Below are 25,414 nucleotides of genomic sequence, written 5' to 3'. Positions count from 1 at the left end.
TAATTTGTTACATGGACTTATAATTGGGTTAAAATTTTTAATTTTTCTTCTTACAAATCTCCACATTAGAATTCAAGGAATACTTACAATTAGAAGACTATGATATCATTTATGAAGATGTTTACCATGACATTATACCCATAGGTTCACAATACAGTATTTTTTATGGTTTGTCTAAAATTCATAAAAGTAATTGTATCATTGAACCTATTGTATCTAATCAAGATGAACACACACAGAGTTGAGATGTATGTTTATATGTTGTAGTATATGCAGTGTAGTCATTATCTCAACCCCATATGTTTTGAAAAATATGTTTTAGGTTGTGATAGCATTCCATAATGCCACCAAAACATGACTCTATATGTAAGTTCCATTGAGTGTGTTGATTTGTATTTATGTAATGAAAAAATAAGTATTTTCAGCTGATATCACATGTCATTAAGGAATTACAAATAGAATAGAATCAGCAAAGGATTGTGGTCAGCTTGTACTTAACCCTCTTTATGTAAATGCACTTGTACCAGGCTCATCACCGAGTCAAGTTGTTGGTACGTAGTGAGGCTCTTCGTGATGATACCTCACCACCTCCGGATGCGGAGGCATTGTCAGCTAACAGCAATATGTTGACCGTGACCAATGCTTCAACACTCACTACACAGGTCTGTCTGTCTTGCCTTTCTTCATGCTTGAAACAATAGTTAATGCACCTGCTGTTTCTCTATTCTTTTTGCATTTCTGCATGCATGTGAGCAATGGATTGATCTTGTATATTAATTTAAAATTTTCATTTATAGGAATTTAATGTGTAATAGGAGTGGAATGTCTTCAGTTGATATTAATTAACCTAGAAACTAACCCAAAACAAACTTATATATAGCAAACCTTACTATAGCATGGACTAAATGATGATAAACTAAAATGTAAATACATTGTGTTTGACATTACTTTTAATGCATAAAATTATATTGAACTTGTGAATGTTTTCTCTCTCTTGTCATTCTATCCTTTTATACTTTTTTTGATACAACCAACTAATAAAATATTTTTTTTTAATTTAATTTAATTTTTAGGGAAATGTATATAAAAAAAAAATCAAATGAGTGAGCATATCAATCCAAGTCTGTGTGGGTTGTCCATCTTTTGTGTCACATTTAAGATAAAATTGAACTTCATGGTTTTTAGTTGTGGATGGGTTCATTATAAAGGTAATGGCCAAACTCCAGAATATTTTATGACAAGAATAGCCCAGGACGTGGTGGTGGACATTTTTGCGTGACCATCTTCCCAGTAGTCTACTCTCCACCCCCATGGCTTCTCATTAAGCTTGAGAACTTGCTTGCTAAATAGTGAGTGTTAATTCCTGTGATGGTCACAGTTCAGATTGCCACTGTGTAGCTTTGTGTTTAAATACAAACAAAAAAATAAACACTTTAATCTATTAGATCAAAATTAGGAATGATTAGTTCAGCTAGTCTCTAAGTAGGGTTAGTGTGAGTATATGAAAATTTGCAAACTTTCTGCAAGTAGAAAGTTACTTAAATTGTTGAAGAAATTGCTTATTTAATTAACTAAAGTATCAAGTTTGTATTTTATTTTGAGTAAAGTGTTTTATTGCAACACAATATTAGGATATGAAATTCATAGTTAACCTATAGTTTTAATGACAAGAATAAACATGGCATTACATTGTCTTTAAAATTCACTGTTATACACAGTTTGTCTGCTGAAGACTTTAAAATAACAAATTAGTAGCATCAATGCAACATATTCTTCTTTTGAAATATTTGTGTAAACATAGACCATAGAATCAAAGAAAACACTTAGTGCCCCACTAAGTGTTAAAGGGGTTAATCATTAAAAACAGCAGAATACTTGCCTGATTTGTCACAAACCTCATGTTCAACAACAGAACTGAGGAAATACATTGTGAAAAGATCATCAAAATGAAGATACTTAGATATTATTGTTATTTTAACTGTTTTGTATTTAATGTTGAAATACTTGTTAGAATCATTGATATATTTAATGTAAAATATTTATCAAAACATTTTATTCTGTTCAGTTTCATAACTCAAAAGCAGTTTGAAACTGTCTTTGTCAACCTGAAGATGACCTAAGAAGGTTCGAAACTTTGTTCTGTACTTTATTTTAAAGATTTTAATATCCATAATAGTCATTATTGCAATACATTTTTACTTCAAGTGGGTTTCATGTCATCGTAGAAAACAAACCGTTATTAGAATATGAGGTTATTTATGATACAAAAAAAGACATCCAGAATTTTAAAAATGTCCAGATCAGATTTTTTTTTTTTTACATTGGAATTGAATAAGAGTTCATTATACCAGATGTACCTTTGTGATGCATAGTAAGAAGTTAATAAAAGTTAAATCACTATATGATTTAGTTGATTTTATAGTAGTTTCAAAATTAATGCTTTAACCAGTTATGAATATAAATTATATTTCTGTTTTTGACCTGAATATACTAGCAATGATTGAAATTACACAGACTGTATGTATACCTTTGTAAACTGGAGAAATCTCATCAGTTCCCATGATATCCATCTCCAACGACTGGTGCACATTTAGCCATCACTAGAGCTGTGCATTCTTAGTTGATTAAACCATAGTTGAAAAGTCCCAATACAAATGACTAGGAGGAGTTAGAGAACAAAGAAACACTTTTTTTTTTTTTCAAATTATAATAAGATTAATCTTATTAAGTAAGCTAATTTTGGTAACTCGTGCAATCTTACACTGTGACTTAATTTGTTATAAAACCATGAGGTGGTAAGGCTTAGTGTTTTTTTTATTATTATTGATTACATTATCTACATTATTTAATGCTAGTGATATTTTTCAAATGCTCAAGTATTTTTTCTGTACATTTGTACAAATAAATGTATTTTATAGAGCTGAATACATCTTTTATGTGTAACAACACTGTTTTTTAAGGTTGAAGTCATTAAACCTTTTGCTTGTTCTGCATGATGACTATCTTTATTTCCTGCACCACTCTTTAGTTTTACTTAGATGGCATAATTATGTTTCTTTCTTTTTTCCGTTAAGTTATGTGATTTTGGTACAGAGTGGTTATTTTTAATACAAAGCAACAAGTTCCATCTGCTGTAAGAGCATTTTTGTAGTATTGTATTTTTAATTGGAGCATCTGTCTTAGGTAAGCTATAAATTACATTTGACCTTTACAAAATTAATCATTTTCTTGTTTCTCTGTGAAATTTTAAGTATGTTAATTTGTGAAGTTCAGTAAAAATAAATTGATATTTATCTCTTACTATGATAGCAATAGAGATAAGGTGTACACATACATTGTTATACAATGGTTTTAAACCATTGGTTCACAAACTATCATTTTATAAGTGCAGAAACTTCCAGTGAAAGAAGAACACAAAGAAATTTGTGAAATTTATAATTTGTACAGGGTTAGGAATACATGTAAAGTGTTGTGTACTTCTTAGTTTATTGTGAACAAATGAACTTTATAATTGTCACTTAAAAGCTTCTAGAAATTGTATTACAAAACTTCTTAGGCCTATATACTTCTAATGCTACATAAGTTTCTTTAGAGAAATTTTTCTGGACTGTAGACTGATGTGTTTTTCAAGATTTCAGGGACAAATGAACTTGCTTTTTTATTATGTTATATCCTTCATTCTGGCCAGAAAGAAATTATTCTTAAACATTACAGTATTTTTTAGCTTTAATTGGAGTTTATTTATAAAACGCTAAGATACTGATATAGTTTATTATGCATGTTTTTCTATGTTTGTGTATTTGTGTGTGTGTGTGTGTGTGTATATAAATACATGCACGCACGCACACCTTATTCTTCTGGTTAAAGCACTGAAGTATAAACATTCCTTCTGATTATTAGCAATAATTTGTGGTAACTTTATCATTTAATTTTTGAGGAAAATGGGGTCAAGTGTTAAATGAACTCAAGAATAAATTAATGGACAGTATTAGTTTAAGAGACCAGTGGCATTTCAGGGATTTTTGGCTCTAAATTTACATTGACTGTGATTTCACATGTACAGTTTGTTGTGACAGTAAGCACAAGCAAAATGTATGATGTAATATGACATCAGCAATTTTATACATATATTACTTTTATCTTTAACTATACAAATTTAATTTATATATGCTTGAGTAAAATGATGTCAGAACTTGTTAAGATTAAAATATTTTATCAGTGGTATTTTGTCAATGTAGAGTCAGTGTTCTCTTTTTTCCTTACTAGTCAAAAGGCTCCAGTATCACACAGCCAAACCTGGGAAAACAAGGCAGTTCACAGGGTAGTATGGATAGCTGTTCCAGTCTATCAAGAGGTGAGAAGTGAAACACATTTTCTTGAAACATTTACTTTGGTTAGAGATAAATCTATTTCTTTTCTATCTTTTTAACACACTTTCTTGCAGTAAGAATTCCTATACGGTACTTACCTCTACTCATAAAATTAGCTGCCTTCTATATGCAGAATTTTTCTTCATGCGTGCCACAAGCCTTACACTCCCTTGTTTTTCTCTTCAGTTTGTCCCTCTCATGTTGGTTAATCACTTTGGACTTGTTTTGACATCTTGTATATTTGTTGAATTGTCCAGGTTTTTGCACATCATCTGCATGCTCAAGGTTTGCAATTTCATTATTATATGACCAGATGACTTCTGGCTGTTTCTGAACTAGAATTGGCATTGTCATTCAGCAGCTATTTTCTGTGGCAGCTTGGATGACTGGATGGTCAACATGTTGAAGTCCTTTATCTGATTTACTCAATGTCTTGTCCAATTGGGGGTCATTTTCGACTCAAATGTCTAAATCTCTGATTTTTCTTCACAACTTAGTTTAATAGAATTTTAATTCACCATATACTCTTGGCTCAGTCACTTATTACTCATGAGATTCTATTGCTTTTGGTGATTTGGTCTTCCATGATATCACTGATCCCCCTTGATCATGCCCATTTACCATCTCTTCAGAGGGTTTTTAACAAAAAGTAGCACATTGGTTGAGATCCTCTTTCCACCCTACTTCCCTTCCTATTTTGCTACAAACTATCTGCATTGGTGACTGAACAACAATTCCATTGCAAATGCAGTTTGCTCCTTTGAGTTGGTGCCTTTATCCTACCTTCACATGGATTTTAGTTCTTGGTGTTAAGATTTTGGATATGAGTGCACCAATCAACATAAGTTTTCACACTAGTTGATTCCATTCTCTTGATGCCAGATGACAGTTTCCAGATAGGTTAAGTGGTTGATTCTTGTATCATACCTAGTAATTGGTGTGGGTCTTAATCCCAGATTCTTGGGTTTAAGGTGAATATGATATGATCCTTATTCTACTTTTGCATGGATGTCAGTACTCTACAAGTCGTTGACTTGCAAAGTGTGGTCTGACATGCCCTAGACCTTCTACACCTCACAATTTCCATTCTTTTGTTTCATGATTTATACTCTTTGACAAAAAATGTATACCTGACTCAGAAGTGATGCAGACCTCTCCTGATCTTCAAACCTATTTCCTTCATTGTCAGGGTATCCTTTTTATGCTTTCAGGTTGCTTCTGTTATTCCCTTGCACCAGTTCTTTTTTCTTAATGTGGGATTCTAGTTGATCTTGTGAGAATAGTTAAGCACCATATTGAAAGTTATAATTTTTATATACGGAAAATATATTTCTGATAATTACTTACCTCCACCCACACTTCCATCTCACTTCTCTATTGCTCACTCCTTCTGCTAAACTACAAAGTGAAAGTTCAGTAGAGGAAAAAGTGGAAACCACATGCATCATGTGAGCATGTCATGCTCCTGTTGGTTAAGAGGTGACACATTATGATCTGTATGAGAGAGTTGTTAGAATCTTCTTCTATTAAGATGGGACCAAAAGGCTTGACGTGTAAAGAAAAGTTGTGCATATAAAGGGCAGCACTGAAAGAGAATAGCTAATCTTGTGAGAGTCATAAATACCTTTTGGAAGTAAGTTTTCAGTATAGGAAAATTATGATGTTAAATCCATTTTTCTTGTCATATTTGAATATTTTACTGAGATAAGATTGTGAGCTGTTATATTCTTAAATGGCTTCTTAAAATAAGAATTTATGCCAACTGCATCATATCTTGTTTTTCCGAGGTAAAAAATTAAACTTGTCTTAAACTTTTATTTTTTCCTTATTAAATGTTTATTCTTTGTGGTGAAAAGTTAAAATTGTTTATTTTATATTCCTTGTTTTTCTGGAGGTAAGAATTTAAATCTCATTCTCGTGAAGCCTCTTCTTGTAATGGTTAATCATTTGGAGCAATAAATTTCAAGAGAAGTGTAAACATATTGTGTAAAAATTGGAAAGAATAATAGTTATTATTAGCTTCTTAAAACAAAGCAGAAATAACTGGATGATTTATAATTTGAAAACCACTTTTTAAATTATTACTACTTAGTTATATGATGTTATCACACAATAACTCATGAAAATATCTGAAAAACTTGTAGTTATCTAAATAAACCACAATTATAACATATGAAAGACAAGCTTCTATGATCATAAGTATTTTCTTCCAAATTATGGATAAAAAAAAAAGTCACTAACCACAACCTAGTCTTTATAATTGTCGAGAGATAGGATAAATATCTGATCTGATTGAATATTGCACTGTTCAATGAAATCTGATGCAATTGGACATTAAATTTGTGATGAATTGGATAATTTAATAGCATTTCCATCAATAGATTAGTTCACGTTACTGAGCAGTCACGACACTACTTGCATGTACCCCACACACAATTGGTATTGCTTCACCTGGTCCACTGATGCTTTTTGCTATCTTCTAAATATGGAAGCCATGTTAGTTTTAATTGATTGCTATTAAGTTGTTTGAGTAAACATCTTGCTCAGTTATTGTGTTGCTGCACCATACCACACCTGGTCACAGTAATAGCAGCAGCAACTTTCTAAATAATGATCTTCAGTTTTGTTGAGGGATTAGAATTGGGACTCTCATACTCTTACCTTGCTTCATTCTGCATTCCTTTAAAGGATCTGCATTAGCTGCTCACTCATGCAGAACTATATATGCTTATAAACTTTCTGAAAAACAGTGATAGAGTACTAGTTTAATACTATAATGAAGTGGTAACTTGCAGCACATCTTCATTATGTATGGACGTGACTACTCCTCAGGGTGAATCTAGCATAATGTATCACCCAGAATTAAATAATGTCCATAGCAGTAGTTTCATCTCTACAAAAACAATAGTAAGAAAAAAAAACAACAAATAACTAAAATTAAAAATGCATATACTGAAGAAATAAACGTAAAATCATCTCTTCATCTGAAAACTATGAAAATCATTTGTATTTTAAAATTTAGTAAATCAAAATATGCAATGAAATGATGTAGTACTTCTAGTAACATGAGCTCTGGTGTACATTCCAGTCTTGGGTGTCATGTGTTTCTTCATTTATGACTGTGGTAAATCACATTACTACATCTAGGGAAAGTGCTATTTTCACAAGCATCTCAGATCTCCACTAAGCCAAAGAAAATAAAATAAAAAGCTTATGATGCTGCAAAAAAATGTATACTGATGATAACTTCAGACCAATTACATGTAAATGGAAAATAATGAAGAGGATAAGATGAGCAAGATATTTAACCACAACTATTATTTGTTCCATCCGTGTAATTGAATTTAGTGATAAAAATTTAATCAAAACGTTCAAGTTAAGGAAAACTTAACACTAATTTTTGCAACACCTTGATAATAGTAATTGAGTGTAGAGATGGATTTCTTATTTTTTTCAGAATCTGTATGTGAAATATACTTAATCATATAGACATGTTTTAAACTTGAGAATTTTATATTCAGATAATTTCCTTGAACTTGACCTGAATTTAAGTAGTTGAAGTGTTAAAATTATGTTAATTGCAGATCATTGTAAGATGTAACCTTTGGCACTAATTCCTAGAATACAGCTGGTCAGTTATTGTAACTTGTTTTATGAAAACATTAATAAAAAAAATTGTATTCTTTCTGTACTTATTTAGATTCCAGCACAGAGACATACACAGATTCTACAGGCATTGACCTCCAGCAGTTTATTATTGACACATTACATAAAAACCAGAAAGACCGTATGATGTTACTGAGGATTGAACAGGATGTAATTACTTTAATTAAAGATAACAAGTAAGGATGCCTAAAGAAGACTACTTTAAAATTATAAATATATTCTATAAGAATATTACAATATCAGAAGTTTCAATGATTTAAATAATACTTATTTGCTCTTGTAATTTTGGTGCTTTTGTCAGTGGAAGGGCCAGTAATACATGTATTGAACTGTCGTATAACAGTTATGTTAAAATATTATAGGTAAGTGTAGAATTTAACTTAAATCCCTCATTTACTAAATGTACAAATAACATTTCTGCAAGGTATATAACATTTTATGTTCATTTAATGGGTGCAACATGACACACATACACTTGTCTGTCTGTACTTGACATTGTAGGAAATATTTATTGAAAAAGATATTGATAATTCATATTTTTTTTAATGAAAACATTTTGGTAAGAGGGTTGATAAACTTCTTTAGTAGTATGGTAGTTTGTAAGAAAAGTTTGATAAACCATTAAAGAATTACAGTGGTTGTATAAGATTATTAACAAACTACCAAAGAATTACAGTGGCTTGTATGAATGTGTTGATAAACTTCGAAAGGAGTACAGTGATTTGTATAAGAATGCTGATAAAGTACTAAAGAAGTACAGTGATTTTTGAGAGTGTTTATAAACTACTAGAGAAGTACAGTGGTTTTAATGAGAGTGCCAAAAAATTCCAATGTACAGTGGTTTGTATGAATGTGTTGATAAACTACCAAAGAAGTACTGTTGTTTGTATGTGAATGATGATAAACTACCAAAGAAGTACTGTTGTTTGTATGTGAATGATGATAAACTATCAAAGAAGTACTGTTGTTTGTATGTGAATCATGATAAACTATCAAAGTACTGTTGTTTGTATGTGAATGATGATAAACTACCAAAGAAGTACTGTTGTTTGTATGTGAATGATGATAAACTACCAAAGTACTGTTGTTTGTATGTGAATGTTGTTAAACTACAAAAGAAGTACTGTTGTTTGTATGTGAATGATGATAAACTACCAAAGAAGTACTGTTGTTTGTATGTGAATGATGATAAACTACCAAAGAAGTACTGTTGTTTGTATGTGAATGATGATAAACTATTAAAGAAGTACTGTTGTTTGTATGTGAATGTTGATAAACTACCAAAGAAGTACTGTTGTTTGTATGTGAATGTTGATAAACTACCAAAGAAGTACTGTTGTTTGTATGTGAATGTTGATAAACTACCAAAGAAGTACTGTTGTTTGTATGTGAATGTTGATAAACTACCAAAGAAGTACTGTTGTTTGTATGTGAATGATGATAAACTACCAAAGAAGTACTGTTGTTTGTATGTGAATGATGATAAACTACCAAAGAAGTACTGTTGTTTGTATGTGAATGATGATAAACTACCAAAGAAGTACTGTTGTTTGTATGTGAATGATGATAAACTATCAAAGAAGTACTGTTGTTTGTATGTGAATGTTGATAAACTACCAAAGAAGTACTGTTGTTTGTATGTGAATGATGATAAACTACCAAAGAAGTACTGTTGTTTGTATGTGAATGTTGATAAACTACCAAAGAAGTACTGTTGTATGTATGTGAATGTTGATAAACTACCAAAGAAGTACTGTTGTTTGTATGTGAATGATGATAAACTACCAAAGAAGTACTGTTGTTTGTATGTGAATGATGATAAACTACCAAAGTACTGTTGTTTGTATGTGAATGATGATAAACTACCAAAGAAGTACTGTTGTTTGTATGTGAATGATGATAAACTACCAAAGAAGTACTGTTGTTTGTATGTGAATGATGATAAACTACCAAAGAAGTACTGTTGTTTGTATGTGAATGATGATAAACTACCAAAGAAGTACTGTTGTTTGTATGTGAATGATGATAAACTACCAAAGTACTGTTGTTTGTATGTGAATGATGATAAACTACCAAAGAAGTACTGTTGTTTGTATGTGAATGATGATAAACTACCAAAGAAGTACTGTTGTTTGTATGTGGATGTTGATAAACTATCAAAGAAGTACTGTTGTTTGTATGTGAATGATGATAAACTACCAAAGAAGTACTGTTGTTTGTATGTGAATGATGATAAACTACCAAAGAAGTACTGTTGTTTGTATGTGAATGTTGATAAACTACCAAAGAAGTACTGTTGTTTGTATGTGAATGATGATAAACTACCAAAGAAGTACTGTTGTTTGTATGTGAATGATGATAAACTACCAAGAAGTACTGTTGTTTGTATGTGAATGATGATAAACTATCAAAGAAGTACTGTTGTTTGTATGTGAATGATGATAAACTACCAAAGAAGTACTGTTGTTTGTATGTGAATGTTGATAAACTACCAAAGAAGTACTGTTGTTTGTATGTGAATGTTGATAAACTACCAAAGAAGTACTGTTGTTTGTATGTGAATGTTGATAAACTACCAAAGAAGTACTGTTGTTTGTATGTGAATGTTGATAAACTACCAAAGAAGTACTGTTGTTTGTATGTGAATCATGATAAACTACCAAAGAAGTACTGTTGTTTGTATGTGAATGTTGATAAACTACCAAAGAAGTATTGTTGTTTGTATGTGAATGTTGATAAACTACCAAAGAAGTACTGTTGTTTGTATGTGAATGATGATAAACTATCAAAGAAGTACTGTTGTTTGTATGTGAATGATGATAAACTATCAAAGAAGTACTGTTGTTTGTATGTGAATGATGATAAACTACCAAAGAAGTACTGTTGATTGTATGTGAATCATGATAAACTACCAAAGAAGTACTGTTGTTTGTATGTGAATGTTGATAAACTATCAAAGAAGTACTGTTGTTTGTATGTGAATGATGATAAACTACCAAAGAAGTATTGTTGTTTGTATGTGAATCATGATAAACTATCAAAGAAGTACTGTTGTTTGTATGTGAATGTTGATAAACTACCAAGGAAGTACTGTTGTTTGTATGTGAATGTTGATAAACTACCAAAGAAGTACTGTTGTTTGTATGTGAATGATGATAAACTATCAAAGAAGTACTGTTGTTTGTATGTGAATGATGATAAACTATCAAAGAAGTACTGTTGTTTGTATGTGAATGTTGATAAACTATCAAAGAAGTACTGTTGTTTTTATGTGAATGTTGATAAACTATCAAAGTACTGTTGTTTGTATGTGAATGATGATAAACTACCAAAGAAGTACTGTTGTTTGTATGTGAATGATGATAAACTATCAAAGAAGTACTGTTGTTTGTATGTGAATGTTGATAAACTACCAAAGAAGTACTGTTGTTTGTATGTGAATGATGATAAACTACCAAAGAAGTATTGTTGTTTGTATGTGAATGATGATAAACTACCAAAGAAGTATTGTTGTTTGTATGTGAATCATGATAAACTATCAAAGAAGTACTGTTGTTTGTATGTGAATGTTGATAAACTACCAAGGAAGTACTGTTGTTTGTATGTGAATGTTGATAAACTACCAAAGAAGTACTGTTGTTTGTATGTGAATGTTGATAAACTACCAAGGAAGTACTGTTGTTTGTATGTGAATGATGATAAACTACCAAGGAAGTACTGTTGTTTGTATGTGAATGATGATAAACTACCAAGGAAGTACTGTTGTTTGTATGTGAGTGTTGATAAACTACCAAAGAAGTACTGTTGTTTGTATGTGAATGATGATAAACTACCAAAGAAGTACTGTTGTTTGTATGTGAATGATGATAAACTACCAAGAAGTACTGTTGTTTGTATGTGAATGATGATAAACTATCAAAGAAGTACTGTTGTTTGTATGTGAATGATGATAAACTACCAAAGAAGTACTGTTGTTTGTATGTGAATGTTGATAAACTTCCAAAGAAGTACTGTTGTTTGTATGTGAATCATGATAAACTACCAAAGAAGTACTGTTGTATGTATGTGAATGTTGATAAACTACCAAAGAAGTACTGTTGTTTGTATGTGAATCATGATAAACTACCAAAGAAGTATTGTTGTTTGTATGTGAATCATGATAAACTATCAAAGAAGTACTGTTGTTTGTATGTGAATGTTGATAAACTACCAAGGAAGTACTGTTGTTTGTATGTGAATGTTGATAAACTACCAAAGAAGTACTGTTGTTTGTATGTGAATGATGATAAACTATCAAAGAAGTACTGTTGTTTGTATGTGAATGATGATAAACTATCAAAGAAGTACTGTTGTTTGTATGTGAATGATGATAAACTACCAAAGAAGTACTGTTGATTGTATGTGAATCATGATAAACTACCAAAGAAGTACTGTTGTTTGTATGTGAATGTTGATAAACTATCAAAGAAGTACTGTTGTTTGTATGTGAATGTTGATAAACTATCAAAGAAGTACTGTTGTTTGTATGAGAATGATGATAAACTACCAAAGAAGTACTGTTGATTGTATGTGAATCATGATAAACTACCAAAGAAGTACTGTTGTTTGTATGTGAATGTTGATAAACTATCAAAGAAGTACTGTTGTTTGTATGTGAATGATGATAAACTACCAAAGAAGTATTGTTGTTTGTATGTGAATCATGATAAACTATCAAAGAAGTACTGTTGTTTGTGAATGTTGATAAACTACCAAGGAAGACTGTTGTTTGTATGAATGTTGATAAACTACCAAAGAAGTACTGTTGTTTGTATGTGAATGATGATAAACTATCAAAGAAGTACTGTTGTTTGTATGTGAATGATGATAAACTATCAAAGAAGTACTGTTGTTTGTATGTGAATGTTGATAAACTATCAAAGAAGTACTGTTGTTTGTATGTGAATGTTGATAAACTACCAAAGAAGTACTGTTGTTTGTATGTGAATGATGATAAACTACCAAAGAAGTACTGTTGTTTGTATGTGAATGATGATAAACTATCAAAGAAGTACTGTTGTTTGTATGTGAATGTTGATAAACTACCAAAGAAGTACTGTTGTTTGTATGTGAATGATGATAAACTTCCAAAGAAGTATTGTTGTTTGTATGTGAATCATGATAAACTATCAAAGAAGTACTGTTGTTTGTATGTGAATGTTGATAAACTACCAAGGAAGTACTGTTGTTTGTATGTGAATGTTGATAAACTACCAAGGAAGTACTGTTGTTTGTATGTGAATGTTGATAAACTACCAAGGAAGTACTGTTGTTTGTATGTGAATGTTGATAAACTACCAAGGAAGTACTGTTGTTTGTATGTGAATGATGATAAACTACCAAAGAAGTACTGTTGTTTGTATGTGAATGATGATAAACTACCAAAGAAGTACTGTTGTTTGTATGTGAATGTTGATAAACTATCAAAGAAGTACTGTTGTTTGTATGTGAATCATGATAAACTATCAAAGAAGTACTGTTGTTTGTATGTGAATGTTGATAAACTACCAAGGAAGTACTGTTGTTTGTATGTGAATGATGATAAAGTATGAAAGAAATAAAGTACTTTATATGAGAATGCTAACAAACTATCAAAGAAGTTCAGTAGTTTTGTATGAGATGGTTTACAAACTACCAAAGTAGTGCAGTGGCTTGTATGAGCATGTTTATAGACACACACGAAAATTATATAAGAATGTTGAAAAACATATATAAAATCTCAATAAAACTATAGTACATTGAGTTTCTAAAAAAATTCCAAACCTTTGAGTTATGTCACAAACTTTTGCAATTGAGTTTCCAATATCCTGAGGTTTCGTAAACAATACCATGATGTTAAAAACATTTTAAACAATGAATTACTGGGAAAATAAAACAAATTATTTGAGACACTCATTTCTGGCCTCTTAATGTTAATGCATTAATCATTTAAATCATATATTTAAAAGAAGCAATTGAGACTTGACTTGAAACAGGCAAGAATTATTACAGTGTAAAACTAACTTAAAGAAACACCATAAGCTAAAGAAGGACAAGATACCCATAACTGTATTCACTGAGAACCCATCTAAAGTCATACACACATTTCAACAAGCTCTCTGATCACATTTTAACCAGCCCTAAGAAACGTGTTTTGTTATGTGGTTTTAAACTTCGCTATCACTCGTGAAAGAAAATCCAGTGTACTGTCTTCTCCGTAAATTTTGAAGAATTACTAACTAGTGTTAAACTGTTTTGCTCATTTGGACTGAAAGGGGTTAAATCTTTGATAACTGTGTCACAGAAATATCAGGAATAGCTTTATCTGGATTTTATGCCTATCAAATTAAAAAATATTATAGTCCTCAGTCCAACAAGGAAACTACTGCCGTGAATAATTTAAAATGTAAAAGGTTTAAGTAATGTAGAATTCTCAAATCTGGACCAAGGAAATGGTGTTGTCATTCTCAAGATAGTTCTTACTTCTGTTTACTAAGAATAACTTTACTGTTCAAGTCTCCTTTAATTTTTTCTACTTTCTTTTAGGTTGTTTTTGATTCATCTGTATACCTCACAAGTTTTGATATTAAGTTATCATACAGTAACATTCTACTTGATGAAGTAATCATTTTGAGTAGTGATTTAGTATTACCTGTTAATACTAATGTCAATGGCTTTAACTAAAAATCTATTTATGAAATTACTTGAAATTATGACCAGAAAAACTCATTCTGTGTTTACTAGTAAGATGTATGATCAAATTGATGGTATGTTTATGTGTTTACTAATTAAAATGAAATTGAATAGCTGTATTATCATTCAATACACAATACATAAAATTCCCATATATGTGTATGTAATATATATTATTCAATGTACTGTGAACCTACTTTTCTATACAGATAAACTTTGTGTGAGATGTTAGTTAATAAACAATGAAATTACTTTCTGAGATGCACCTTTAAATACCTTCAAACAGGTGAAGGATTTTATATAGTAAGAATGCATCTAGAAAATTCAATTAATGTCACTTTCTGTCTTGTGATAACTTTCCAGGCGACAATCTCATAAGTTCCCCCAGATGAGCTCTTATCATCGCATGCTTGTACACAGGGTGGCAGCATTTTTTGGTCTTCATCACAATGTTGATCAGAATGGAACTGCTGTAATTGTTAACAAAACCAAGAGTACAAGATTGTAAGTATTGGTTTACTTCATATATTCTCTACATAGGTTATTTTTATGTTTGATAACACTTCATCAGCTTCTTATTAATTCATGTCTGTAAATAAAAAAAAAAAAAAAGCAAGTTGGATACAATTAGTTATTTTTTGTAATATCCTAAAATCATGTTCACAGTTAAAAGTAATAGAAGTTTAATTCACAATTCATTTTCACCTTTAAGGCTTGTGAAATTTACAATACTTAAATTATTGTTGGTGAGATGAAAAGTTAAATGTAGTTTTATTTACTTACCTGACCCTGATTTTAGTCTCCAAGCCTACATTTTTATAGCTTGACCATCCTGCTCCCAATTTCATTTTATAGTAATCATGTTACAGTTTTCAGAAGTATGATACATCTATAAATACATGGTATGTTAAAAAGCTCATGTCAGAAGTTAAAGTATCAAAATATTTCATTTGTCGCTTGTATGCTATTGTTAACATAAGATAACATATAGTAAATATATTAAAAGTTTAACTTCTTACTAATTTACTGTTTAATTTATACATACTTTATTTGAACATTTATTAGTCACATCTGTTATAAATTCAAAGATTATTTTCATATTTGATATTTCTTAATGTTATTTATAAATTGAACATTTATTTTAATATTGGTGTTTTTTACTGGATGTATTTGAACATTAATCAGAATGAAGTGATTCTAACATTTTTAAAGCTGGTGTATTGTGGTATAAGAACAGGTAAGAATTGAAACTGAATTAAATATTTTTCAAAAGGTGTTTGCAGCAAGCAGTTATATGGTGTATGGAATAAAGTAGACGTAAATATAATTTTATTGGAATGACAAATTAGTTAAAACCTAAATTAAACTTCATTCCTACAAAAAAGACAGAATATTGAGAGAAATATAAGAAATTTTTCTAATTATTTGGGTTTTATGTGGTAAAAGGTTTCATATTGTTTCATAATGAATCTGATAAGTAACAAAAAAAGATGTGTATTATTTTAAATTTATTTTTAACATCTTAAATAGTTTTCTTGTGAACTGCACTTGTCTTCTGTGGTTTAGGAGACTATTTCAGGCTGTGTTGAGTTCCTCACACTTTTTGTAAACATTATAAGTACACTTTGATGTCATGTTTTAAAAGTAAGGTCACCAGTGAACATGTGGTATTTTTTTAAATGAAGGTTGTTTATGAACCTATTGTTATGTTCAAAAAGGAAAGTTGCATATGAGTTTTGGTTTAGCTCTTTCTATACAGGCTTGGTCGTTTTGACCATCCTCAGAACCACCGTATAACCATGGAAGTATGCGTATAGTACCTTTCAATGTAGTAAATTGTATTGTCATGAAGTTTCATGGGCTTCAGTTATTGTCTTTCTAAATAAAAAAAATCAAATTTTAATGAAACGTTTTTACAAAGGTTTGTCTGTGAATTTATGGAGTCTGAGAGTAAGACAGTTTTCTTGCACTAGAAATGCATTTTTTCATCTTGCAATTTTCAACTTTCATTTGCATAACTAATAAAACCTCTTAAATTAATATCCCCCCACACACAGTAAGATGATGGTAAGTGCATGGGCTTAAAATGCTACAATCCAGGAATCAGTTCCAACAATGGGCACTGAAGATATCCAATTGTGGCTTTGCTATAAAAAAAATTTAGAAATCAAAGAGTTTTTGAGCAAGACTTATATTTGATCTGTTATGTTCTGTACCATAACAGTAAACAAACTCAGTTCATTTGAAAATGAAATGTCTAATCAAACAAAGCCTTAAATTACATATATTGTTTTTCCTTTTAGAATGATTAAAATTTGTAAAGAAATATTACGATTATTTGTTATAAATAGGCTTTGATTTACATAACTTTCATTTAATTTTATCATTTTATTAATCTTTGAACTGAGTATAACCACTAAACGTACATAACTCAAGTTATAATAAACAAAGCCTTATATTACATAAAGTATCTCACACATGTAGCTTCCGAGATATTTAGTGTGTTTTATTTATATGTTCTGATCTAACCTAACAAGTTTTAAGTTTTTCATTTTATTTACTGACCAAAAACCTCCTAAATAAATGTAAAATGTCATTTTTCTGTAAAGCGTTGTATATTTTCTGTTATTTTTTCCTACCTTAATCCTATGGGAATTCAAACCAAATAATTTGACTGATTAACCACCATAAAAATAACAAATAAATCTACATTATTTTCCTTTCTAGAATCACTGCTGATCGTAATAAAAAACTACAATTCTTTATCCTAAATAACTTAACCTGTTCAGTGCCATAGACAAGATAACTTGTCCAAGCCGATCGGTAACACAGTGCCATGGATGAGTAAATTCGTTCTCAATAATACCTAACTTCAACGCTATATGTCAGCACCATACATGTATTTGACCTACGTACAAATTGTTTCACTTTCAATCCAAAAATGGCATCATGAAAAAAGTTGCAAAATGAAGAAACATTAGAGTTGTATTGTAGCAGCTGAAATACTTGGCAGTCAGCAGGTTAAAGCTTCTAAAAGTTTGCATCTGTTTTTATTTAATTTTATTGTTTTATTACCATGTGAACTATCTTACTAATAATCCTGCTACACAAACTGTAAATCTCAGCAAATGCATAGCTAACATTACCATATTGAAAGTGTAAAATTGTGAACTACTTTTAAGTCGACTTTGTAAAAAAATTCTTTGTTGTCTTACCGAAATTACCCTTATGTAACCTTATAAATTCCTTTTTTTACATTTTAGTTACTTTGTAACAACATGTAAAAGATATACATGATAAACAAGAAATATAATAGTTATCTTTGATTTTTTTTTTTGTCTGTTGTCAGTAGCCAATGAAATTTAAACCTGAAATTTTTATTATTGATGATCCAAGTGCATTAAATAATTTTTATATATTTAAGTAATGTTAGTAAGAACACAAAAAAAATCACATGCACAAAGAAAACCATCTCCAGTAACTATTATAATTTAACAGGCTTTCTTATGATTTGAACACCACAAGATAAACTTTCAAATTGAAGATGAAATTGACAACACTCCATACTGAAAACAGTGCATCATAATACATTACTTGATAGATTAAAATTTGGCCTTTCTATTGATTATTAATGATGTAATGTAAGACATAAAAAAAGAATTATTGACTACTTGCGAAACAGAGGAAGTGACAGGTCTGATTTTCTTGCTTATGACTGTAAGTAAAGAAGACTGAAGGCTGATTATAGTAGACTCTGCTTTAGTAATATCTGTATTATAATGTGTAACTTGTGTTACAATCTTTACTTCAGAGAGAGGGGTTATAAACAAATTAGAGATTAGGTATTACCTCGGGAACGTGTCATGATTTTCAGACAAGGGGAGTTTGAGGATTTGTATAGATATTTTATTATAAAACTAGGACGTTAAAACTTATTTTAAAATTTGACATATAAATATGTTTTGGTGCCATGCTTTTTTTGTATACACTGAAAATAAAGTAGCTTAATTAAATTTTGAATGTAACTCTTTAAAAGGTTGTGACATGCACTTTGAACTGCCTATTGTAAGAGGGTTAAAAGGACATTATTAATGAGAGTTTGAGTTTTAAGAGGAAGGTTACTAGTGAGTTTTATTTAAAAAAATAACTATTGATGAGTGTTCGAGCTATTTTTGTAAATAATTGTGATTTTGTTTTCAGACCTGAGGCTAAGTTTCGAGATCATATACGAGATGAGCTAATGCCATTAGAGCCAAAAAAATCTATTCTAAAACGAGACAGTGCATCTTTTGAAGAAGGCAAAGAGGTGGGAAAGTTTAAGTTTTTCATCATGTCTTTTCATGGAAGTTCTAATGCCAACATAATTTATAACAAAATGTACATAAATTAGCTTAGATTAACAGTAATTAATCATATATACCTGTTGTGTGATGCAAATATTTCTTACTTTTAAGCTTCCAAAACTTTGTACAATTTCTCTCACGGCCAAACTGTTTTAATTTATGCACATTGATTTTAGTAGTAAACACTTAATAATTGTGAAAGATCAAGTTGTTTTTTTTGTCATGATGTGTTTGGAAAATAATTTGGAGAGCTTCAGCTTATTTAGAAAAAAATTGTATATACTAAAATGGTAAAAATTTGGGTATATATTCACTTACAAGCAGCCCCAAACTTGGTCTTGAATGATAACAAAATCATTATCCACTTGCTGTTCAGTCTGTGTGTTTTTTTTCATGTAGTAATTTTGTAAAAGAATAAACTGGGTAATGTTTTGTACTTCTTTAACTAAAATAAAACATGATTTACTTATAGATGGAGTTGTTACTTTTCTCAGTAAGTAAACGAACCATTGTTTATAATTTCTTGGTTAACTTGGGTAAGAGTGTGTGTGTGTGTGTGCATGTGGGTGCTCCACTGGCTAGTTATTGTTTCTTTAGCTATTTCTCCACACATGAAGTTTCCCATCCCCATTTTAAGAAAGAACAAATAGTGTTTGGATTTTTTCTGTTTTGTAACTGCATTAGCATATGTCTTTGTTTTCTGTTCTATGGGGATATGGTAAAAGGTTATATGGATACTGATAATGTTACAAAGCAGTTTGTCTTAATTGTTTTTTTTTCCTCTTTTGGTCTGTTTTAAATATTTTTGAACATGAAGAGCCCTGAAAGACAGTCGTCATTTGACAGCAAAAAGAGCAAATCATTTGAAGAAAGAGAAGAGGAATATGAAAAGGCAAGAGCAAGGATTTTTAACCAAGATGTGAGTGATACTACAAAGTCTCCTCCACCCGTCAGTTTTGGGGGGTGCTTTTTTTTTATCATTTTGTTTCAAGCTTAATCTGGCTTTTGTATATTTTTTTTATTTCAAAAGAAAAGTTACAAAATTCATAATCAAATGCAAATGTTTTCATAAAATCCAGTCCTAAAACTGTGGGAATATCACATTTTGGCTTTGTCTTTTAGTTTGTAATTTTTCATTGATAAACATATGGGGTTGGTGGAGACTTGTGTGTCAGAAGCTATGGTTGAGTGTGTTCCATATTTAAGATGCTCACTTCCTTTTTCAGTAAAGATGTTTATATATTTTTGATGTTTTTCACTATAATGACATTTGCTATTGTTTGTTGAAAGAGAAACCCGGGAATGTGTGTTCAGTAGCTCAGAAGTTTTTGCTGAGTTCTCAGACAGAGTATTTCATGTGTTTGTAAGCTTAACAGGAATGTATTCTAACAAAAATCATGTAAACTACAGATTTTTTTTTTCCATCTTTCTCTTAATTTTTTCATTTCAGGTTCAAAATCAGAGGCACATAAATGTGTTTTCAGATCTTTCTTTTATCTCCCACAAGTCAATGCCCAAGAGAGCTTTCTTTCAGACTTATTGTATGTCATATCGTACTTTAAAAGTTATGGTCTCAAGTCCTTATTGGCAACATCTTGATAGAAAGTATAGATCTGAAATGCTATTTTTATAGGCCTCTGGTTTGAATATGAAATTGACAAACTAATAAGTATATGGGGAAAAAAGATGTGCAGTTTCTATGAATTTTATCACAGCTTTTAGGCATGTTGGTATACAATGTTTTTCTAGCTTTGAACATTTAAACCATAACTTTTGAGAGTATTTGTTAGCATTGTAAATTTTTTTGGGGTAAGATGTTAATTACACTTTACTGGGCTTGGGTGAAGATTAGTGATCCCTCCCTCATCTGATATTAGGATTTGTGCCCACCATTTTGGGGTATCAATTTCAGTCAGGGGTGATTACCAGTATTTGGAATCTTGCATTACATTGTGGAATTCATATTCTTACTTTGCTACTGTCCCATATCAGACTGATGTTGCCCACATTTCTGTGTGCATTGTTGACTCTACTTGCTAGCCCAGACAATTTACTTTTCTTCTGAAGAGTATTCAGATGATATTTGCAATGTTCTGTGTACCATAATATGTCACCTTTCATCTTCACCCCTAGCTCTTCAGACGTGTTTGATATACTGTTGTGACCTTTAGGGATGGGACACCATTTTTTTCTCAAGTTCGTTTAACCTCTACTTCCTGATGCAACTTGTGGAGACACTTTTTCTTTAACATGAGGAAGTGTTTGATAGTTTTCTTGACTTGTTGGATGCCCAAGCTTAGTCTGCTCATCTGCATAATTAATTATTTTTGTTAACTTCCCATTTATTCCAACCTCTTTCTACTTGTTTTTGTTGTTACTCAAAAGCATTTCAGAAGAGTATAGCATCTGTAACTCAGCCCCAAAATTAAGACAAGCAGGAACCAAGCTTTTTCATTTTTGCTATATGTACACACCATTTACAAATGGATTCATGAGTCCTACAGTTTCTTTCAGAGGGTCTGGCCCTTGACTTTTATTCCTCTTCCTCATTGTCTCTACATTCCATTGCTCACCCCCACCCCCCATCTACCAAGTAGTCAGGTCGATTGCTTGACTGCTTCACACAAGAGGCTTTCATTTCCATCATTATGAGGATGACTGGATACTTTTGGCTTCCTCTCAGGTTGAATCTGTATTAATACACAGTTTTTTCAAGAGATACTACAGGAGTGAGCTGGCATTTTTTACACACATCTCATCAGCTGGGCCCAGCCTTCTTCCCTTTGTTTATGGAATATGAAACTCTGGTAGTCTGTTGGCCTTTTTCTCCTCTAATGGAAGAAAGATACTGTTTCTTTTGGGAATGTAGCTTCTCTCAAAGCCCTCATTTCCCTTGGATGTGCTTATATGCATCATTTTCAGTTGGTTGTTACTCAACCAATTGAGTCTCAATCAGGATCCATTTATTGCTCCTATTACCCTGCCTCCCCAGGCCAAAAGGTCCCATTAATAGAAAATGCATATTATGGGAATTCTTCACATTTTTCCACCTTTTATGTTCCCAATACAGTCATAAAAGGGCAAAGAGTATACCTGTATTAGATGTGGTATGGTCTCCCACTAAAATGCAATATTTTCTTTTTTTGTTCCAAATCTCGTAGTCTCTCTTTGAGCACTTCCTAAATGCGGATCATTTTTTCACTGACCACCCTCTACCATCTCATAATAGGATTGTAACTATTTTATGAGAAGAGGTAAAAGATCTTACTGGAAGTAAAACTGTATTTCTGATAGATGCATCCATCTTCTTATATTTCCTTTATCTTTCCCACCACCAATGACGTAATGTAGATGTTATGACCAGTCTTACATGTGGTAACTATATAAACTCCAAAAATGTGGAAAGGCACTGGTTACGTTAGGGATTGTGTCATGCTCTTATGTGTGGAAGGCTAGTGGCAAGTGTTGAAATTTTGTGCTGACAGAGGGCAGTACAGATTGATAAAATTCTCTTTTGTAAGAGGAGGAAGTATCTATTGGAAATACATTTTCAATTTAGGAAAATGATGACATTTGCTGAAGTGTGGAGAGTGATGCAGGACATTTGAAACAATATTTACATTCTTTAGTTTATGGTAGAAAAAAGATAGCATACTAGTCTGTTTAAAACATTAAAAATACTAGAGCAGTGGACAACATATTTGTCTTTATTTTACATCTTCTGTATTAGTGGATTTTACTGATGATGTGTTTAGTGTTTGTGAGCCATAATGTGTTTAATTTTGCTTTTCTATAATTTTCAAAACTGTACATATATTGAGTGCTTGTCTTTTTCTTAAAAAAACTAATTTGCACTAATATAATATGCACATTTATTAACAATATCTGTTGCTGCACAGTGGATATGATGAAATGTGTATTTAATAAACATCTGTATTGATTAACTTAGTAATATATCGTGTACAGTTTTGACAATTATTATTGATAGCATACATTGTGAATTGACATCATGTCTTTGCTATAAACTATGACAGTCTTAACCGTCTTTGCAAGAAATATGTGAAACATATGAGCTTATTGAGATTAGATATTACTAAACAGAATTAATTGGATCATATTTTAGACCAATCAAGTTCAGTTTATTACGAAAAACATATTAAAAGAGCCCAAATTGTATTTTGAAAATAGTTATTTTTTTCAGTGAAGTAGCTGAAATATTTAATATGAAGAAAAATGTGACTTCTGATCTTGTTAAATTCACTTTGATAAGTTTCTAATATGTCAACAAGATAGTATCCACAACATAAGGATATTTAACAGCATGACCTTTAATAAAACAGTTTAAAACTGTTTCTATAAAGCTGAAATTTACTTTAGAAATAATTTTTTATGGTAACCAAATTGTTTTGGCTTAAGTAATTAATATTCATTTCTGATCAAAACTACCAACAACAGATCAGAACTTAAAACATAACTCGGTGATTAATATAGGGCCTCTTTTTTCTTTTCTCTTTCACGTTTAAATACACATACAGAAAGATGTGTGTGGGTTACAGACTTAAAATTCTATAACCTAAAGCTCAATTATCTGTAATGGATAGAACTACAAATAGTCCATTGTGTTGCTTTGCAGTAAAAAAACACAAAAATGACAAAGGTATGTGCTGCTAGTAACATGCTAAGAATAATCACATGTTTTTTGTATGTGAAATAATGGATCTTACACACTTAAACCTAATATTTGTTTCTGCATGATACTGATTGGGTTTGGGGTTCTTTAAAAGACAGTATTTTGGTATATTTATTGAAAGAAAAGTATATGAAAATACATTTGATATTTTTAATGAATATACATGTGTGAATGTGTGTGAAATTTAGGTTTTAGAAATATTATACAATAAAACTCTCCTTCAGGGCTAATGGGCTGTGTTAAGAAATGCATGTAAGTATGTAAATTGTAACTAACACATATTTTTATAATTTGATTTTGCCAACTTAGTTGCATAAAGTTACAGCTAGTGCTTAGATCTACTTTTGAAATCAGGTTTATTAAAGCAAAGTTGATAACTTATCATGATGGTTTGTTTATTTCTTTTGTTTGCTATTGTTAATGCATATAGGTTCTCCCAAAATTTGGTTACAACAGGCTGAATCTCTGTACATATTCTTTAAATTGGTACAATAATAAAGACTCAGTCCAGATTCCCACTACATATTCAATAATACTTGGTGCTACAATCTAAAACACTGGCAAAGAAACAAGAAAAGCTGTACTGATTGTTCCTGAATGTGCAAATAGCCCTCATGTAGCTTTGTGTGAAATTCAAACCAAATCAAAAACACATTTTTCTGAATATTAGAGTGGAAACTGAATTGTGGGACACCTCGTTTTATCAGAACATTGTGTTCAATACAGTGCGAGTTAATATGTTTTGTTTTTCTATTGGGTTATTTCTTTGCCTCTTATCACTGGTTTTGATTTGCTGTCAACCTAATTCTCTGATTGAAATGTATGTTTATTTCTTAGATGCCTAATGTGACTCAGAATTAAATTTGAGAGCTTGTAACACTAAAAATTGGTTTTGATACTTGTGATAGACACAGCACAGATAGCCCATATACATAGCTTTGTGCTTAACAACAAACAAACACCCCCAACTTCTGTGTGAAGTATCTAGGTATGATTACAGTGTTTTATTAGCCAGATTTTACATGTATGGAAGAAGTATCTAACCAGTTGTCTAAGAGAATTGACTGTTGTAAGCATGCTTGAGCTACTTTTTAATCTGGTCACCAATTGACATTCATCTTTAGTTTACTATATGCTTTTGTAATCTATAATTTTTAATAGTATTTTCCAATGGAAAGAATAGGTTGTTTTTTGCAAGTAGTGTCTTAGGTTTTATCAGAATGGCCAGAAAGAAACTGTTCATTGGTTGTATCCAAGGCAATAATACTTCAAGATCAATAAGAACTTAAAATGTAGGAGCTACTGAAACACTGTGTTAGTGTTTACACTATTGCTGTTTTACACAAGGGGTGTATTACATGAATTTGTTGTGATATTCAAACCTGTTGTATTTTACAAGTTCATGGATTAGCAAAACTAATACTGTTTAGAAAATGTAACTTAATTGATAATGGTGAAGTGAACTCATATGGTAATTTATAAGTAAAATTTTCTAGAGATGTGTTCAGTTGTTTAAAGTTGATAATAGTATAACATTAAGCAACCACATACTTTTCTAAAGCTATAGTTTAAATTAGACATTTTTTTGAAGATAAATATAAGTAATTTGTGATTTACTGTAAGTTGCAGTCATT

The 25,414-nt window shown here is 30.8% G+C and overlaps 1 protein-coding gene across 23 annotated transcripts in view; it reads left to right on the top strand.

The window, feature by feature from the left end:
- The window catches only part of LOC143225008 (R3H domain-containing protein 1-like), a 96,873-nt gene that overhangs the window by 54,010 nt on the left and 17,449 nt on the right, over positions 1 to 25,414 (top strand). For 11 of the 23 annotated variants that reach the window (XM_076453629.1, XM_076453622.1, XM_076453624.1 and 8 more), the window contains 6 exons: positions 528 to 662; positions 4,267 to 4,354; positions 8,071 to 8,212; positions 15,111 to 15,251; positions 18,948 to 19,053; positions 19,908 to 20,009. In XM_076453629.1, the coding sequence (XP_076309744.1) occupies positions 528 to 662; positions 4,267 to 4,354; positions 8,071 to 8,212; positions 15,111 to 15,251; positions 18,948 to 19,053; positions 19,908 to 20,009 (714 nt within the window). The remainder of the gene's footprint in view (positions 1 to 527; positions 663 to 4,266; positions 4,355 to 8,070; positions 8,213 to 15,110; positions 15,252 to 18,947; positions 19,054 to 19,907; positions 20,010 to 25,414) is intronic. The other 12 variants (XM_076453644.1, XM_076453641.1, XM_076453642.1 and 9 more) reach the window with 5 other exon arrangements.

Source organism: Tachypleus tridentatus, chromosome 9, assembly GCF_004210375.1.
Source record: "Tachypleus tridentatus isolate NWPU-2018 chromosome 9, ASM421037v1, whole genome shotgun sequence".
Taxonomy (NCBI): domain Eukaryota; kingdom Metazoa; phylum Arthropoda; class Merostomata; order Xiphosura; family Limulidae; genus Tachypleus; species Tachypleus tridentatus.
The sequence above is the reverse complement of the archived record's forward strand: the minus strand, read 5'-3'. Positions and strand labels throughout refer to the sequence as shown.